The following is a 19,521-nucleotide window of genomic DNA, read 5'->3' as shown; positions in this document are numbered from 1 at the left end:
GGTCAACATCCTGATTCAGATGCATCTATGTTGTGAGAAATGTGTCAGTTTATGATTTTGATTTTGTTTAATTTTTGATTCAAGCAAAGTATTTACTTGTGTCAGCGCTATTTAAATGGACGCTTGATGACCACATACTGAGTGACACAGAAAGACCAGTGCGGCGAGTTATCTGTCCATTAGCGTTGAGCTGATGCAAAAATAGAGCCAAACAATAGCAGCTGCCAGGAGAGTCATCTTACAGCCCTCACTGACAGTAAAAGTGTTAACTCCCTTGTGTTTTAACTGTTGGAAATCCAGTCCAAAAAAGCGTGACAATGCTAAAGACTATAAAGACATCTGAAGATGCCTTTTGTAGAATGCTGAAAGGAGCCGGTCTTGAGGTCAAAAGACAACTGGGCTCTATTTCTATGTCTGTGAGATGTGGAGATAGACGAGCCTTTGCTATGGACAAAGACTGCTCAGAGAGGATTTCTCTCCCAGCTCCATCACTTTATGGATGGAGGGGAAAGAACACAGCTGTCCCTGCAGCAGTGGAGCATAATCCTCTGGCTGTTTTGCCCATCCTTACGACTTACCAACTTTATTTCTCAGTAAAACTTGTGGCCCTTTGCAACAGTAGACGGGTGACATTCTCCAGCTCTCTCCGGTCTAAATGAGGCATCTCTGTCGTGCCAAAGGGCATAAAATCAGGCATTAGCCCCAAGCTAAAGGCAACTGACCTTGGCTCTCCAGAAATCAGCAGCTTATTTACAGCTTTTTACCAGCAGCTTGGAGTAAAGCCCCACTTATATATTACTGACCATATCGTCCACCTTACCCCATGTCCTCAATACCTAAATAGCTTTTTCACTTTTTGGCTGGAGACAATTCCAGAATGTTACCAAAGTAATCATGTACGTATGCAAAATATTGTGTGAAGTACAGAATTATTCAGTTTGACACAGTCAACATAAACATATTCACCAATGCCAAACAGTCATGCATATACTGTATATATTTTTGAAAAGACAGCTTTACAAACACTAAACTTCTAAACTTCACAAACAGTCAAATAAATATTTTGCATTTATGTGACTGTACACAAAATACTTTGTCCACATATGCATGTATGTACACACATGTGTATGTAGGTATGTATGTGTGTATGTATTTATACATTTGGACAACTGGGCTCCTATTGTCTGACTTTTAAAGCTATCTTTGACGAACCCTTGAACTATTGCCCTGTTGAACTATTCCTTGAACTGTCCAAAAGTACCATCGTAAGAATGCAGGCCTGCAGTGAGCTTCTGTGAGATGCTGTACATGATTTGTCACAGGATAAAAATAATACCACTGTTGAAGTCGTAGGATGAAACTTGGAGGAGATTCTTGAGCAGCCACAGAGGAAATACATGACCAAGTAGAGCGACAGGGGGGCTGCTGAGGTGGCCACTCGGGCCAGTATAAAAGAGGCTGCCCCAGACCACTCCAGCAACTGAGAGGCACAGAGTAAAGGTGAGGAGCTTGAACTACATCTTGTGCTGTGTTTTGGCTAGCTATGCAAAGCATCATACCAAGAAGCAGTTAAATAACTAGTGTTGGTTGCCTTCTTATTGCCTAAAAACAACTTGTTTTTTGTTTTTCTTATTCAAAGATGATTTGAAGTTTAAACTGACTTTTCTTTGGCTCACCAGCACATTTTCATCGCAAGAAAGTATTATTGTATTATTTTACCTTTGGGTCATACGTTGTCCTGTTTTTTCTGTCCCTAAGGTCTTGTCATCACCTATTATAATTTTTTTCTCTGGAAAGCGGGGGAAAAAGGTAAGCTGGACATTTTTTCTTTGCTGGTGAAGTTCAGAACTTAATTCATTCTGTGCTTGGTTAAATATTTTTTTTCTAAAGCTCATTTACTAACATACAGTATATTATTTCTGTTAGTCAATACACTACCTCTCCCTGTTCTATGTGAACACTGCCAGACATGATTAGCAGGCAGATGGGTATTCTGATGGGCTGGGTGTGCCCCTGTTCTGACAGTTTAACAGGACCATGTCATTCATTTCTACTAAGACACAAAGACTAGTGAGATACAGTACACTGTAGTTGAGTTGGTCATTTCAGAATTGTCAAAAATTCTGGTCAGATACAACAATTGATTTCCAGATTTGTGATCCTATCTTGAATGGTAAAAAATGGCATTGCCTACTAACACTTTTGCGAAGTAATAGCACATACTTATTTCGTGAAAAATGAATGAAGTAAATTTGCTATGATAAAAGACAACATTGACTGGCACATGGAAGTTCAGAATCAAGTTTCTAGGCAACTCTTCAAAGAAATGGGACCACTGTTTTAGAAACTCAAGCTATTCACAGGCAAAGTATGTCAAATCATGATGCATTAGAGTTAAATCACTTACAACTTCTATCCGACAGTGAAGTGCCAACATGGGGGATGCAGAGATGGAGTGCTTTGGTCCGGCGGCCGTCTACCTCCGCAAGAGAGAGAGGGAGCGAGTTGAGGCCCAGAACGCACCGTTTGATGCCAAAACAGCCTTCTTTGTGACAGAAAAGGATGAGATGTACCTAAAAGGTGTTCTTGAGAAAAGAGAAGGTGGCAAAGCCACTGTTAAAACTCTCTGTGGGAAAGTGAGTAATTGTTGACAATAATCAGGGTTTTCACAATTGAGATGTCACCAGATTTCGAGTTGTAACTTTGAAATGTACATTTTCCCAGACTCTTACTGTCAAGGAGGATGAAATCCACCCCATGAATCCTCCAAAGTATGATAAAATTGAGGACATGGCCATGATGACCCACCTCAGTGAACCAACTGTGCTGTACAACCTCAAAGAGCGTTATGCAGCATGGATGATCTATGTAAGATTCACACTGAAGAACTTAGACACTGGTTCAATAATTGAAATTGAATGTTTTTAATGGCACTGCGTCTAATACAATAATTGTATGTGTTTTCCCTTCATTCTCATCTAGACCTACTCTGGGCTGTTCTGCGTCACTGTGAACCCCTACAAGTGGCTCCCTGTGTACGATTCTGTGGTTGTGAATGGGTACAGAGGCAAGAAAAGAGTTGAAGCTCCACCCCACATCTTCTCCATCTCTGATAACGCCTATCAGTTCATGCTTCAAGGTATAATGTTTATATAAGTATGACCTCATAAAATGGGAAATTATACAAAAATGTGTTTCAATGTTTGCTCAAATCTTAGATCAATAGTAAAAAAAACCTGGAGCATGTTTCAGAAGTCACATAATGCACTATCTTCTGAAGCTTTCTCCTCTTCATGTTGGATCTGAATGATAAAGAGATCTAAAAGAGAACTCTTTTCTTTTCCAGATCGTGAAAATCAGTCTATCCTGATCACGTAAGAACCCTTCAACATTACACAGCCTAATAACAGTGACACAATTACACATAAGTTACCTTTCAGCTACAGGAACATGTAACAACACTCCATCTTTTCCATCTGTTTATTCCCAGTGGAGAATCTGGTGCTGGGAAGACTGTGAACACCAAGCGTGTCATCCAGTACTTTGCAACCATTGCAGTGGCTGGAGGAGGAAAGAAAAATGAGGGCACCTCTGGCAAAATGCAGGTGAGGACATCTATAAAAAAGACGAAAAAGAAGAAAAAGAGTAACATTATGATCTCATATCAGATGTATATTGACTTTTTGGAAAACAACAACTTCACTAAATGATCTCACTTCTTCTCCAGGGGTCACTAGAGGATCAGATCATTGCAGCCAACCCTCTACTGGAGGCCTATGGTAATGCCAAGACTGTGAGGAATGACAACTCCTCCCGTTTTGTAAGTATTTACAAAAAAAAAAAATCATATAGAATTTCTTAATATGATATTTGCTCAATCTTAATAATTTTTCATCACAACTCTTTCAGGGTAAATTCATCAGAATCCATTTTGGCACATCTGGCAAACTGGCTTCTGCTGATATTGAGACATGTAAGTGGTCATCGTCTACTATTAAAGTAAATGTTCAATATAATTGTATAAACTTAATAATATTTAATAACTATCAAAAACGCCATATGACAGATCTGCTGGAGAAGTCAAGAGTGACATTCCAGCTGTCTGCTGAGAGGAGCTACCACATCTTCTACCAGCTCTGCACTGGACACAAGGCTGAGCTGATTGGTAGGACATTAAGCAAATGAACACGAAATGAGCTATATATTTAAAAATTGCATGTGTGTTACATGACTGGGATTTTGTGTATTTTAGATGCCCTTCTTATCACCACCAACCCATATGATTTCCCGATGATCAGCCAAGGTGAAATCACTGTAAAGAGTATCAATGATGTGGAGGAACTCATAGCTACAGATGTAAGTTATCTAAGGGTTTCACGGCCAAATCCATATTTCACATACATGCAATGTAAAGGACATCATATGAAACTCTTTGTCCCCTAGATGGCTATCGATATCTTGGGCTTCACTGCTGAGGAGAAATTGGGCATCTACAAGCTGACTGGAGCTGTGATGCATCATGGGGCTTTGAAGTTCAAGCAGAAGCAGAGAGAAGAGCAGGCTGAGCCTGACGGCACTGAGAGTGAGAAAACATTCATTTCACATTTGCTTAAAAAGTAGTGCAGTCTGTTAAAAACAAATGAGGGCCAACAGTATATTAAATGAGTCTTGAAATGGATCTTTTTCAGTTGCTGATAAAATCGCCTACCTCTTGGGCCTGAACTCAGCTGACATGCTGAAGGCTCTGTGCTACCCCAGAGTGAAGGTCGGAAATGAGTATGTGACTAAGGGCCAGACTGTACCACAGGTTAGAAACTTACTAAAACATAAAGACTGACCTATTATGCAAGATGTTTTGCACAATTATGCATTCATTCTTATTTATACCTAACTAGGTCAACAATGCTGTCAGCGCTCTGTGTAAGTCAATCTATGAGAAGATGTTCTTGTGGATGGTTGTCCGTATCAATGAGATGCTGGACACAAGGCAGCCAAGGCAGTTCTTCATTGGTGTGCTGGACATTGCTGGATTTGAGATCTTTGATGTGAGACCATATTCTTTGAAGTAGCAAAGTTACAATATTTCATTTGAAGTTGGTGTGGTTTTATAAATAAACATTTTGCATTCCACTTTTTAATTTGTTCTTGTTGTGCAAACAAATACAGTTTAACAGCTTGGAACAGCTGTGCATCAACTTCACCAATGAGAAACTGCAACAGTTCTTCAACCACCACATGTTTGTTCTGGAGCAAGAGGAATACAAGAAAGAAGGAATTGACTGGGAATTCATTGACTTTGGCATGGATCTGGCTGCCTGCATTGAGCTTATTGAGAAGGTAGCGTACTCACAGATTAATTTGGGCTCACCCAAACTCATATATATGTGAATGATCTATAGAAACACAGAGATATGTCATAACATCTTAAAACTTGATCTTTTTATAGCCAATGGGCATCTTCTCCATCCTTGAAGAGGAGTGCATGTTCCCCAAGGCCTCAGACACTACCTTCAAGAACAAGCTGTATGACCAGCATCTTGGCAAAACCAAGTGCTTTGAGAAACCCAAACCAGTAAAGGGCAAACCAGAGGCTCACTTCTCCCTGGTGCACTATGCTGGCACTGTGGACTACAACATCAATGGCTGGCTGGACAAGAACAAGGATCCATTGAACGACTCTGTGGTGCAGCTGTACCAGAAGTCTGCAGTCAAGCTGTTATGTCTTCTGTATGCATCTCATGCTGGTGCTGAAGGTAGACATAATTACGCTGCTTATATTATTATATTATTATTTAATGCATTTTGGTATATCATCATATCAGTAACTGTCACATCACAGCTACACTGTTCACAGGTCAGATTCCACAAGTCAAACATGTGCTTCTTGTATTTGTTTGATTAGCTGATGGTGGCGGCAAGAAGGCAGGCAAGAAGAAGGGTGGTTCCTTCCAGACGGTGTCTGCTCTGTTCAGGGTAACTTCATGGTTGATTTATATAAATGATCAAAACATTTTTGAATTAGCTTTTGACTAAAAGATTGCTGATGTGTTTAGTTACTTGTTCGACTTACTCTGAACTGTCTATGCATAATCACAGGAGAACTTGGGCAAGCTGATGACCAACTTGAGGAGCACTCATCCTCACTTTGTGCGCTGCTTGATTCCCAATGAGTCAAAGACACCAGGTGAGAAATGCATTGATATGATTACACGTACAGTATGTAAACTCCCTATCCTTGCACACCTCTCTTTTATTCAAAATATTTCCTTCACCTTACAGGTCTGAGGGACAATTTACTAAGATGTTTTATTTTTTTTATAAAGAAGCACTCGGTGCGTTCATAATGAAGCATTAATAAAGAAGCATTCAGTGTGTCATTACAATTGTGTTTGTTTTCCCTCAAAGGTCTGATGGAGAACTTCCTGGTCATCCACCAGTTGAGGTGTAATGGTGTGCTGGAGGGCATCAGAATCTGCAGGAAAGGCTTCCCCAGCAGAATCCTTTATGCTGACTTCAAGCAGAGGTATCATCATAAGATATACATATCAGTTCAAAACTACAGCCATTTATACTTTAAGCAAAACATTTTTGTTTGCGTTAGCATACCTGTTTTCTATAACGGTTTTCTATTATTTTTTCATTTATATGTGATTTAGATACAAAGTATTGAATGCCAGCGTCATCCCGGATGGTCAGTTCATCGATAACAAGAAGGCTTCAGAGAAACTCTTGGGCTCCATTGATATAGACCAGAGTCAGTACAAGTTAGGCCACACAAAGGTAAACACTAGGTCACTTCCAAACCTCATCGTAGCTTCTTCACTCTTAGTCTCCTCACCTGGTCTAAGTCTCTTGTTCTACCAGTATCACATTTCTTAGAACATTAACCACGGTCATTTCATCATCTTGAGTTGTGGGAAAACAAGCATGTTGTGTCTTAGATGACAGCATATTCTGTCCAATTCCAGGTGTTCTTCAAAGCTGGTCTGCTGGGTGTCCTTGAGGAGATGCGAGATGAGAAATTGGCAGCTCTGGTCACAATGACTCAGGCCCTCTGCCGTGGATATGTAATGAGAAAGGAGTTTGTGAAGATGATGCAAAGGAGGTAACACAAAATAAAATTAGGATGACTAAAATCAACGCAAAGAATAGACACTCAAGATGACTTCACATGCTAATAATGTTAAATGCTTAAACTTATTTATTCCTATAGAGAGGCTATCTATACCATACAGTACAACATCCGCTCATTCATGAATGTGAAAACCTGGCCATGGATGAAGCTGTACTTCAAGATCAAGCCTCTTCTGAAGAGTGCTGAAACTGAGAAAGAAATGGCAGCAATGAAGGAAAACTATGAGAAAATGAAAGTGGACCTTGAAAAAGCTTTGTCCAGGAAGAAAGAACTTGAAGAGAAGATGGTCTCTCTACTGCAAGAGAAAAATGATCTGCAATTAGCGGTGGCAGCTGTGAGTTGATATTTCATAGCTTATAGAAAAAAGGTCACTTTTTTTTAATGAGGATTATGTTTTCAGTCATATGTTTTTCTATCTCTTTCACTATAGGAATCTGAGGGCCTCTCAGATGCTGAGGAGAGATGTGAGGGTCTCATTAAGAGCAAAATCCAGATGGAGGCCAAATTCAAAGAGACGAGCGAGAGACTGGAGGATGAAGAGGAGATCAACGCTGAGTTGACTGCCAAGAAGAGGAAGCTGGAGGATGAGTGCTCTGAGCTGAAGAAAGACATTGATGACTTGGAGCTCACCCTGGCCAAAGTGGAGAAGGAGAAACATGCCACAGAAAACAAGGTTGATAGCTTTTTGTGCTTTACTCTTTCCATAGTTTCAATGGAGCAGAATATTATATAGTACAGTACATTATACTAAAATCCCATCCCCTTAGGTTAAAAACCTTACTGAGGAGATGGCATCTCAAGATGAAGCCATTGCTAAGTTATCAAAGGAGAAGAAAGCCCTCCAAGAGGCACACCAGCAGACCCTGGATGATCTCCAAGCAGAGGAAGACAAAGTCAACACTCTGACCAAATCAAAGAGCAAACTTGAACAACAAGTGGATGATGTAAGTTTGTCAAAGAAGAGCTTTTCTAAAGTATAACAATGACTCTGATTATTGACTAAATTTTCAAAACTTAGCTGGAAGGGTCATTGGAGCAAGAGAAGAAGATTCGCATGGATCTGGAGAGAGCCAAGAGAAAGCTGGAGGGTGACCTGAAACTGGCCCAGGAATCCATAATGGATCTTGAGAATGACAAGCAGCAGTCTGAAGAAAAGAACAAAAAGTAGGACACTGTTTAAACCCCCAGTTAATAACTCTTAAAAATATAAATTAGCATTAATGCAAATGAATACACATGAATTCAAGATGTTTGATACATAACATATCTGTGGTATTGTTCACACAGGAAAGACTTTGAAATTAGTCAACTTCTGGGGAAGGTTGAAGACGAACAGTCACTGGGAGTTCAGCTTCAGAAGAAGATTAAGGAACTCCAGGTGATGCATTAATTCTGAATGTGTTGTACATTTAGCTGAGGGTGCTAATTTATGAAACATTCAGAATTATAAAATCCTTTCTTTCAGGCTCGCATTGAAGAACTGGAAGAAGAGATTGAAGCTGAGCGTGCTGCTCGGGCTAAAGTTGAGAAGCAGAGAGCTGATCTCTCCAGGGAACTTGAGGAGATCAGTGAGAGGCTTGAGGAGGCTGGTGGGGCCACTTCTGCTCAGATTGAGATGAACAAGAAGCGGGAGACAGAGTTCCAGAAGCTGCGTCGTGATCTTGAAGAGTCCACTCTGCAGCATGAAGCTACTGCTGCCGCTCTGCGCAAGAAGCAGGCCGATAGTGTGGCTGAACTGGGCGAGCAAATTGATAACCTGCAGCGTGTCAAGCAGAAGCTGGAGAAGGAGAAGAGTGAATACAAAATGGAGATTGATGATCTCTCCAGTAACATGGAGGCTGTTGCCAAATCCAAGGTAAATGTTTTTGTGAAAATTAAAAAATGTGAAGTTGAATTGATTCAATCGTGACGACAATTGAATAGAAGTTGATAAAAAATACCTTTTGTGACAGGCAAACCTTGAGAAGATGTGCAGAACTTTGGAAGACCAGCTCGGTGAAATCAAAACCAAGAATGATGAAAATGTCCGTCAATTAAATGACTTCAGTGTACAAAGAGCAAGACTTCAAACGGAGAATGGTATGTTAAGTAAATCAAACAGGAAATATGAAAGGGCTTTGTTGGTTCTGACAGCAATCAATGGCTCCATTTCAATGCAGTTTTAATTGTATTCTCCAAACAGTGATGTTTGGGAAACTCATTACAACTGCATTTAAAAGGGTGCTGCAGTGTTCAGAATACTGTATACTTTTAATCGTGCACGGTACAATTCTCAGTATTTCCTATTATCACATTTTTTTCAACAAAATATAATAGGTGAGATGGGCCGCCAGCTCGAAGAGAGAGAGTCCCTTGTCTCTCAGCTGACTAGAAGCAAGCAAGCTTACACTCAGCAGATTGAGGAGCTGAAAAGGCAAATGGAGGAGGAAGTCAAGGCAAGTTTCTTGAAATGATCTTCGGTAGATTAATATTTAAACATTTTCTAAAGGTTAAGAACATATGAAATATTTCACATTTCATTGTTTTTCAGGCCAAGAATTCCCTGGCTCATGCTGTCCAATCAGCCCGTCATGACTGTGACATGCTCAGAGAGCAGTTTGAGGAGGAGCAGGAGGCCAAGGCTGAGCTGCAGCGTGGAATGTCCAAGGCCAACAGTGAGGTGGCTCAGTGGAGAGCCAAATACGAAACTGATGCCATCCAGCGCACTGAGGAGCTGGAGGAGGCCAAGTATGATGATGTGGTTAAATACTATTAGGTTATTTTAGAAATTGTTATATCATATTAACAGTTTATGTGTCTGAATTGTTTTCAGGAAAAAACTTGCCCAACGTCTCCAAGATGCTGAAGAGTGCATTGAGGCTGTGAACGCCAAGTGTGCCTCTCTGGAGAAGACCAAACAGAGACTGCAGGGTGAAGTGGAGGACCTCATGATTGATGTAGAGAGAGCAAATGCACTGGCTGCCAACCTTGACAAGAAACAGAGAAACTTTGACAAAGTACAAACACTATTTGACAATTGGATATTACATGATCTAATTCCCATCAATGTATCCACGAATCTACTTGAAATGAAAATGAACATCATCTTATGAAACATTTAGGTTCTGGCAGAATGGAAGCAGAAGTATGAAGAGAGCCAGGCTGAGCTGGAAGGTGCCCAGAAAGAGGCTCGCTCTATGAGCACTGAGCTCTTCAAGATGAAGAACTCCTATGAGGAGACTCTGGATCACCTGGAGACCCTGAAGAGGGAGAACAAGAACCTGCAACGTAAGCATCTTTGAGTATGCAATCAATATCAATAAGACACTGGAGTTACCAAGTACTTCGGTTTTTAATTCTTTTTACTTTCAATCATAGAGGAAATATCAGACTTGACTGAGCAACTGGGTGAGACAGGAAAAACCATCCATGAGCTGGAAAAGTCCAAGAAGTCAGTAGAAGCAGAAAAATGTGAAATCCACACTGCACTTGAGGAGGCAGAGGTGAGAACATTATGATCTGAGGACAAAAATATGTTTGAAAGATGAAAAGAAGTTGATGGTGACTAGCTCTATTAACATCTTTCTGAATTTCATAACACAGGCAACTCTTGAGCATGAGGAGTCCAAGATTCTCCGTGTCCAGTTGGAGCTCACACAAGTCAAGGGTGAGATTGACAGGAAGCTGGCTGAGAAGGATGAGGAGATTGAGCAGATCAAGAGGAACAGTCAGAGGGTGATTGACACCATGCAGAGCACTTTAGATTCTGAAATCAGGAGCAGAAATGATGCCCTGAGAATCAAGAAGAAGATGGAGGGAGACCTCAATGAGATGGAGATTCAGCTCAGCCATGCCAATCGCCAGGCTTCTGAAGCTCAGAAACAGCTGAGAAATGTCCAGGGACAGCTCAAGGTATATCAATTTACAATTCACATTTCTTCTTTTCAGTTCTTTAATTGCAATACAAAATAACACTAATTGCAATATCAGGATGCCCAACTGCACCTTGATGATGCTATCAGAGGACAAGATGACATGAGAGAGCAGGTTGCCATGGTGGAGCGCAGGAACACCCTAATGCTGGCTGAGATTGAGGAGCTGAGAGCTGCTCTGGAGCAGACAGAGAGAGGCCGCAAAGTGGCCGAGCAGGAGCTGGTGGATGCAAGTGAGCGTGTAACGCTGCTGCACTCCCAGGTGAGAGCATCCCACCACATTTTTATATCAAATAACTAATACGCATATAGTCATAGTATTTATGTAATTTAATATATACAGTAGAAACAAAATGACCAACATCTACTTTTATTCAAATAGAACACTAGTCTTCTCAATACCAAGAAAAAGCTGGAGGCTGATCTAGTTCAAATCCAAGGTGAGGTAGAAGACACGGTCCAAGAAGCCAGGAATGCAGAGGAAAAGGCGAAGAAAGCCATTACGGATGTGAGTTCATTTTATATCATTCTTCCAAAGTCATGACTGAGGTACTTTATTAGTTTGCTTTGGAATTTTACCAAAACTTGGCAAAAGAATACAATGACCTAAATGTAATAACAATTCAGGCTGCCATGATGGCTGAGGAACTGAAGAAGGAGCAGGACACCAGTTCTCACCTGGAGAGGATGAAGAAGAACCTGGAGATCACAGTCAAAGACCTGCAGCACCGTCTGGATGAGGCTGAGAACCTGGCCATGAAGGGTGGCAAGAAACAACTCCAGAAACTGGAGGCTAGGGTACTACATCCCAAAGCATACACTGGCCCATGACTGATGAGTGATGACTGATTGGTGTTTGATGCTTAATACCTAATGGAATCTATACTATCTCTTTTCAAGGTGCGTGAGCTGGAAACTGAGGTCGAGGCTGAACAGAGACGAGGTGCTGATGCTATTAAAGGTGTCCGCAAATATGAGAGGAGAGTGAAGGAGCTCACATATCAGGTTTGTTGTACTGCTGAGCAAACATCTTTAATAAAAGAATGTGTAATATTTGTAAGGTTATGTGTAATTGCAAAGCTATAAACCTCTTTCTGCAGACTGAAGAAGACAAGAAGAATGTAACCAGGCTTCAGGACCTGGTAGATAAGCTGCAGCTGAAAGTGAAGGCCTACAAGAGACAGGCTGAGGAAGCTGTGAGTATATTTCAGACATTCAATGACACACTACTTACCACCAAATTATTTCACATTTTACTGCTATCACCATTAATGTTGCTTTTGTTATCACAGTCACATTTCAATCAAATACTTTGAACCTTTTCCCCAAAAAAAATATTTTGCAATCTTTCTGTTTCCTCTTCCTCCAGGAGGAGCAGGCCAACACTCACCTGTCCAGACACAGGAAGGTGCAGCATGAGCTTGAGGAGGCTCAGGAACGTGCTGACATCGCTGAGTCCCAGGTCAACAAGCTGAGGGCCAAGAGTCGTGAAATTGGCAAGGTAAGATATGAAGAATTTTATATTATTTGAATGATTCCATATCCATTTAATTGGATTTTAAATGCAAGCATTGTCTTCATCTTGTGTTAACCTTTTGTATTTCTCTTCACTTCCCCCACAGGGCAAGGAAGCTGAAGAGTGAAGACTGAAAATGACTACTAATGTCACACCTGAACAAGTACCCATAAAATATGATACACTTGTAAAAGGCTTTGATCAATAAAATAGTTATATTTCTGCAGTATTTGTGTATGATTGTTATTTATCTGTTCCATGAATAAATTAAGCTAGCACTATTTGTAGCCTCCTGAATGCCATTGCACTTTACACATAGTGGAGCTGTTAAGCTCTTATTATCAGGAGAATTGTCAGCAGAATCACAGAAAAAATCCAAAGTTTGTTCTTGATGACATAAGCTTTGATTTAAGATGTGGAAGAATTATCAGTTTGACCTATAGGCTCATTGAGATGAAATTCCCATGCACAAAATGAAAAAGGGGTGTATCTTTGGATCTAAATGTGATTTAATATCACTCTTAGAGGTCAACGTAATGGAGTAGGTCAAGGTCGCTAAGAAAAAAACTCCTAATAATGGCAACATGATAAACAAACCTCAACAAGAAACAGTTATTCACTCAGAGGGAGTGATATGTCTATTTCTGGTATTCTTGTATTCTTGTTGTGTGGACTATCGGGGCTTCCGTTTGAGCTTCTGCAGTCTGTTGATGGTGAAACTTTTTTTTCTTTAAAGATAGCCCTTGCTTTGGCTTCAGCAAAGCATGATGGGGATCTCTGTAAATTTTCCTGGTTTTAGTTCTCAGCAGGGGGAGGTAAGGTGGGGATGTGCCTTCCGATGCAGATCCACCTGTCCGTGCAACATTTTGTTGCACCGCACTCCACTTTATTCCTATAGGTGACGTCAAGCAACTTCCCTCCCGATGCCTCCCTTCATTCAGACATGTGTGGGAGTTTTGTTTAAAATGTCAGTTTGCTGCTCATAACATAGTTAGTTTAACTTGTTGCAATGCAATGCATTCTGGGTAACTCATAGCCATGTGTGAAGGCAATGTTATGGTATCAACATAATGTTAACTGTGAGTCATTTAAATAAAATGACAGTCATGAAGTTTGAAAAGAGAGGGAATTTAAATTGGCTAGGCTAACAGCGAGAGTTGTAGTTCGGAGTACTGGTTTGTTATTACTCATGTAATAATGTAATGCTTCGAGCTTGCAACCGGAGGGTTGCCGGTTCAATCCCCGACCAGTACACGGCTGAAGTGCCCTTGAGCAAGGCACCTAACCCCTCACTGCGCGCCGAGCACTGCTGTATGAAGGCAGCTCACTGCTCCGGGTAGTATGTGCTTCACCTCACTGTGTGTGCTGTGTGTGTTCACTAATTCACGGATGGGATAAATGCAGAGACCAAATTCCTTGTATACGCAAGTATACATGGCCAATAAGCCTGATTTGATTTTAATAGTATGCTGGAGAAGGTAACAAAATTACCAGCGAGAGTTGAAGAGTAGAACTAGCACCCAACATGGCAATAATCCAGCAAAAGGAGATGAATAGATACATCTTCAACCAAAGTATAGCTCTACTGCTAAGACCTGAAAAAACTTTTACTTTTCCCACTTTAGGGAATCACACAAACTCTCTCAGCCAGATAGCTGCACAGTGCACACACCTCAGAAACTACATATGCAAGAGATGGTAATGTCCCCTAGATTGTAAATAGTAGCAACTTTAGTCTAAAGTATTAACACAGAAGACTACTGCCATTGACACCAATGCCATGGCCAGCTCTGGTATTGTCACATTTCTTTTTCTTTTCACAATAGTGACCCCTCTGTTCAGGAGAATATTGCAACTAGTGTCGCGACCACCATGCACGAGGATAAATAGAACTATTTATACGCGTGCATGGTGGTCGTGACACTAGTTGCAATAACTTCATGGCACTCCCATGACGTCAACACAAAAGAGCGCAGTGACCAATGTGTCTAGTTTATTGAACGCTTAATGGCCCCTTCATCCCAAAGGTGGTTACAGCTCATTTATGGAATCAAACTAGCTAGCTAGCAAACTACTCTACTCTTTTCTCTGACTCCTTTTGATTGAGAGCAGAAGAACATGTTGAGGGAGTTACTTATGCCCCAGTGGATATTGGATAGCACTAAGGGGTTTAGACACTGTAATCCGTTGTTTGTGTGTTATGGGGCTGCCTCCAGAGGCAGTGACTTGTCCAAAGACAGACTGGCATGCTGGTTAATGGAGGCTATCGAAATAGCCTACAGGGGCCTGGATATGCCAAGCGCACCATCAGAGCACCTCTCCCTTCCCTGCAGGATACCTTCAAGAGAAGAGTTCATGCTAAGGCCCAAAGTATTGTAAAGGACTCCTCACATCCTGACCATGATGTTTTCAAAACACTGAGGTCAGGCAAACGTCTGCTGCCTAGTTATCTACTGGCTATTTTACTAAACAGACTTCCTTGAAATAAATGATTCTTTCAGTAAAGTTAGTCTTCCTTGATATGTCTATTCCAAATAAGTTGCGACTAAAGGTTTTCAAATTGTAAATGGGACAGTATTTAGTCAAATCTTTTAAATGATGATAGTATATGAAAACCTCACAAAATAAATAAATTAGAATTTAAAAAATTAAAAACAGGCTTACTCTTGAGGTAAGGTTCATTCTTTGTCTCCCTCTGCTTTTGGTCCACCAGGTAACCTGCAATACAAAAAAAAGCCTCATTCACACCATTAAAGGAATATTTCGGTATTTTACATTTAAGCCCGTTTTCTGTATTGCCTAGCATGAAAACGAGTGTTTGACACCGAAATCTCGACGATTGAGCCTGTTTGTGGAATTTGGCAGCTTTAGAATGGAGCTCTGTATGGCTTTAACATTGCTCGTTTTGTGCATGGACTATTCTGTCCTTAAAACACCCCTAAACGTTCGTTTTTAAAAATGTGCAGCTCACCGAGTGGTTACTGGTCTTCAACAATCTTCTACAGCAAGTTTCGCAGTGAAATTCAAATTCTGTTGTTATATTAGGCACACACGGTTGTGAGGTATCTGAAAAAGTACTTCGGGGATTTCGAAAATGCCTGATAAAATACCGAAATATTCCTTAACAAGACCAAATGGTGACAAGTGCTGCCATATTCCACCTCTTCTGAATGTGTCATGTGTTAATATGAGGCAGGTGAGTGTTGACCAAGTGGGACTGCGATATTAGAAACCATTTTCCTAACAAAAGCCCACACGTTAGGGGAAGGTTTGCGTAAAATTAGGACATGCTAAGAAAAGTTAATATACTGTAGAGGAGGGAAAGAAAAGTATAACTGCCTTGAATATACAGTATAAATGTTATCAATTAACAAGTTTTTAATATGGTGAATTAAAACATTCTTACCTTCTCATAGTTGGTAAATGCCCAGATAAGTGTCCAGATCATTGCATTCATGAATGTGCTGGCCGTCCCCACAGATGCTGCAGAAACCAACAGAAGGTACTGTAGATCCCGGCCATTATGTTCTTGGAAAGAGCACATTCAAACAGCAAAGCAGAGAGGTGTGCAAAGCTGCCTCGTCCCCAATGATAAATCAAACACTGAGGTCAGTGGCAAGAGCCTGCTGCCCCACAGCTCCCCCCATACAGTATCTGATGCAAGCACAAGCTCCACCTCTGCTGCACTCTGCATCAGTATAGAGGGGGTGAGAGGATGACAGAACATGATCTGAATTGTGTGCAGTTGATTATACACGGCAACCTCGATTTGGCCATTCTTACATGAAGTCCAGTTATGCACATGCCTCAAATGAAATCACACAATTTACACAATTTTGTCTCTTGATATGGTCTGTTAAAGGGATATTCCGCCATTTGTGGAAATACGCTCATTTTCCACCTTCCCTCGAGCAAAACAATCGATATTTACCTTGCTCCCGTTCATCCAGCCATTCTGTGAGTCTGGCGATACAACTTTTAGCTTCAGCCTAGCATAGATCATTGAATCGGATTAGACCATTAGCTTCTCGCCTGCTAGCTTCATGTTTAAAAGTGACTAAGATTTCTGGTAATTTTCCCATTTAAAACGTGTCTCCTCTCAAGTTAGAAAGTGCAATAAGACCAACTGAAAATGAAACCTGGCGTTTTTTTAGGCTGATTTGACATGGAACTACACTCTCATCTGGCGTAATAATCAAGGCAACTTGCAGCTACTGGCACTACTACTGCTTGTTGTCTATGGGGACTATTTTCAGATGCTGCGTACGATATCACTGCGCCTATGGTACGTTTGCAAGTTTCCTTGATTATTACGCCAGATGAGAGTGTAGTTCCATGTCAAATCAGCTTAGAAAAACGCCAGGTTTCATTTTCAGTTGGTCTTATTGCACTTTCTAACTTGAGAGGAGATATGTTTTAAATGGGAAAATTACCAGAAATCTTAGTCACTTTTAAACATGAAGCTAGCAGGCAAGAAGCTAATGGTCTAATCCGATTCAGTGATCTATGCTAGGCTGAAGCTAAAAGTTGTATCGCCAGACTCACAGAATGGCTGGATGAACGGGAACAAGGTAAATATCGATTGTTTTGCTCGAGGGGAGGTGGAAAATGAGCGTATTTCCAAAAATGGCGGAATATCCCTTTAAACAAAGACAACAATAATTTCAGTGAGATTTCATCATATAAAATGTATATTTATACCATATATTTACATTTTGTTTTCGCAAGAACGTCATTCTTTATCTCTTTCGGCACCGTAGGCCTTTTATAGAAACTTTTAAGTACACTGTTGTGAGATAGATGAAGTTATCCTACTGTATGTATTAAACCACAGGGAAAACACAAATAACCAAAAATTGCCCTGAGTTTAGCATGAAAGCAGACGCACACTATGCCACATACGTGTAGTGATGGCCCCTGCGCTGCTCTTGACACTATTCAAACAGTAGCAGCTGCTGAAGAAAGCGATGAGCTGACGAGAGTCATTGGCTTCCTATTGAAATACACAAAGCATCTGAGTAGTACAACTACGTTTCCACAATACCACTCCCCAGCATGTTGACAGAGAGGGCCACATGAGCAGGCTGCTATATTTGTATTTCTTCCAAATAAGAACATTCTGTTATGGAGATCAGATATATATTTTTCTTTTTTATATGGAACACAACACACCAACCATCTCCAAACACACAACCATAATATCGCAGATGTAACTCCTTCAGAATTTCTTAACCCTCCTCCATTAGCTTGTGGGCCAGTGGGCAGATCATGTTCCCAGTTTTAAAGCCGCGGTGTGCGGAATCTTCCCATCTTATGGCACAATCCCTTGTGTGCTACATTTCACATTGTTGGCAAAATGGTGGAAGGGCAGTCATCTTATGGCATGGTCCCCTGAGCGCTACAGTTTACATTGTTGGCAAAATGGTGAAAGGGCAGTCATATCAGTCGAAAAGTTCAGCTTGGGCTAATTTTATCAGGTCAACATCCTGATTCAGATGCATCTATGTTGTATCTTTATTAAATGTGATTAAGTTCCTTGCTTGTTTTGAGCAAAGCGTTTATTAGTGTTGGCACTATTGAAATTGATGCTTGATGCTGCCATACAATATGGCACTGAGTGACACAGAAAGAACAGTGCTGCGAGATATCTGTCCATTAGCTGATACAAAACCCCTAACTAAACAGTAGCAGCTGCCAGGAGAGTCATCTTGCAGCCCTCACTGACAGTTATACTGGGCTCTATTTCTATGTCTGTGAGATGTGGAGATAGATGAGCTTATTCTAAGGACACAAACTACTCAGACGGCTGATACCCAGGATGTCTCTCCAAGCTCCATCACTTTACGGATGGAGGGGAAAGAGCACAGCTGTCCTTGCAACAGCAGAGTATAATCCTCTGGCTGTCTTCTCCGTCCTTCTGACTCACTAAGTGCCACTGTATCATCTTTTATTCCTTTATAAAATGTGGAACATGCGGCCCTTTGCAACAGTAGATGGGTGACATTTCCCGGCTCCCCCACAGCCAAAGGAAGCATCAATGCATCAATACCCCGAGGGCATAAAACAGGCATTAGCCCAAGCTAAAGGGAACTGAACTTGGGTCTCCATAAATCATCAGCTTATTTACAGCTTTTCACCAACAGCTTGGAGTAAAACCACATCAAATATTCTTTTTTTTTTTTTTTTTTTAAACACTTTTTTGGGATTTGCCATTTTAGAATGTTACCATAGTAATCATATGGTCAAACTTTTGTGTGAAGTATAGATTTCTTCAGTTTGACACTGCGCAACATTAAAAACACCCAACAATACCAAATGGTTGTGCATATAAGAGTCATCGATAGTTATGCAAAACATTAAACTATAGCTTGCTTTCATCAAATTAGTATTTATGTTATGTAATATATTTCGTCCATATACTGCATTTATGTTTGTATGTTAATTGTTTGTATGTATATGGATTTAGACACCTATGCTTCTATTATATTACGTTTAAAGCTATGTTTGACAAACCCTTAAACTATTGAACTAGGCCTTTGTCTTGAACTGTCCAGACTCCAGAAGTCTCATCATCCCACTTGTCTTATGTGGGCATCCTCTGAGGCTGCATGAGATGCTGTGCATGACTTATCACAGGATAAAAATAAATAGCACTGTTGAAGTCATAGGATGATACTTTGAGGAGATTCTTGAGCAGCCACAGAGAAAAGACATGACCAAGTACAGCAAAGGAGGGGCAGCTGGGGAGCCGTTGTGCCAGTATAAAAGAGCCCTGATCCTGGACCACTCCAGCTACAGGGGCACACAGAGGTGAGTGGCTTCAACTATTTCTTATTGTTTTGCACGACCACACAACATTTCTGGTTAGCCATTCAGTGTCATCCAACTGTCAGTTGTTATTTGCCTTGTTTTTGCTGAAGAATAATATACAAATTCAATGCATTTAAAGTTCAATTTCC

The 19,521-nt window shown here is 40.8% G+C and overlaps 1 protein-coding gene and 1 long non-coding RNA gene across 4 annotated transcripts in view; one reads left to right on the top strand and one right to left on the bottom strand.

Annotated features, from left to right (window-relative positions):
* Positions 1-3,588, bottom strand: part of LOC134092465 (uncharacterized) — an 11,758-nt gene extending 8,170 nt beyond the window's left edge. For all 3 annotated transcript variants that reach the window (XR_009940236.1, XR_009940235.1, XR_009940237.1), the window contains exons 1-2: positions 3,434-3,588; positions 2,408-2,585 (exon numbers count right to left, since the gene is read on the bottom strand). This is a non-coding gene — a long non-coding RNA (uncharacterized LOC134092465). The remainder of the gene's footprint in view (positions 1-2,407; positions 2,586-3,433) is intronic.
* On the top strand, positions 1,756-12,788 carry LOC134092458 (myosin heavy chain, fast skeletal muscle-like). Its single transcript, XM_062545331.1, has 40 exons — positions 1,756-1,809; positions 2,424-2,636; positions 2,725-2,868; positions 2,983-3,139; positions 3,347-3,374; positions 3,491-3,605; positions 3,728-3,820; positions 3,910-3,973; positions 4,067-4,165; positions 4,253-4,356; positions 4,444-4,582; positions 4,689-4,807; positions 4,896-5,045; positions 5,167-5,337; positions 5,447-5,753; positions 5,903-5,973; positions 6,097-6,184; positions 6,406-6,523; positions 6,657-6,780; positions 6,969-7,105; positions 7,214-7,469; positions 7,566-7,808; positions 7,903-8,079; positions 8,154-8,299; positions 8,423-8,513; positions 8,601-8,990; positions 9,088-9,214; positions 9,452-9,570; positions 9,666-9,862; positions 9,948-10,131; positions 10,237-10,402; positions 10,493-10,617; positions 10,718-11,026; positions 11,105-11,308; positions 11,429-11,554; positions 11,674-11,844; positions 11,947-12,051; positions 12,147-12,242; positions 12,416-12,547; positions 12,669-12,788. Exons 2-40 carry the CDS (start codon positions 2,436-2,438, stop codon positions 12,687-12,689), a joined length of 5,814 nt encoding a protein of 1,937 aa, XP_062401315.1. The 5' UTR covers positions 1,756-1,809; positions 2,424-2,435; the 3' UTR covers positions 12,690-12,788.
* The last annotated feature ends 6,733 nt before the right edge of the window (positions 12,789-19,521 follow it).

Source organism: Sardina pilchardus, chromosome 9 (genome assembly GCF_963854185.1).
Source record: "Sardina pilchardus chromosome 9, fSarPil1.1, whole genome shotgun sequence".
Taxonomy (NCBI): domain Eukaryota; kingdom Metazoa; phylum Chordata; class Actinopteri; order Clupeiformes; family Clupeidae; genus Sardina; species Sardina pilchardus.
The sequence above is the reverse complement of the archived record's forward strand: the minus strand, read 5'-3'. Positions and strand labels throughout refer to the sequence as shown.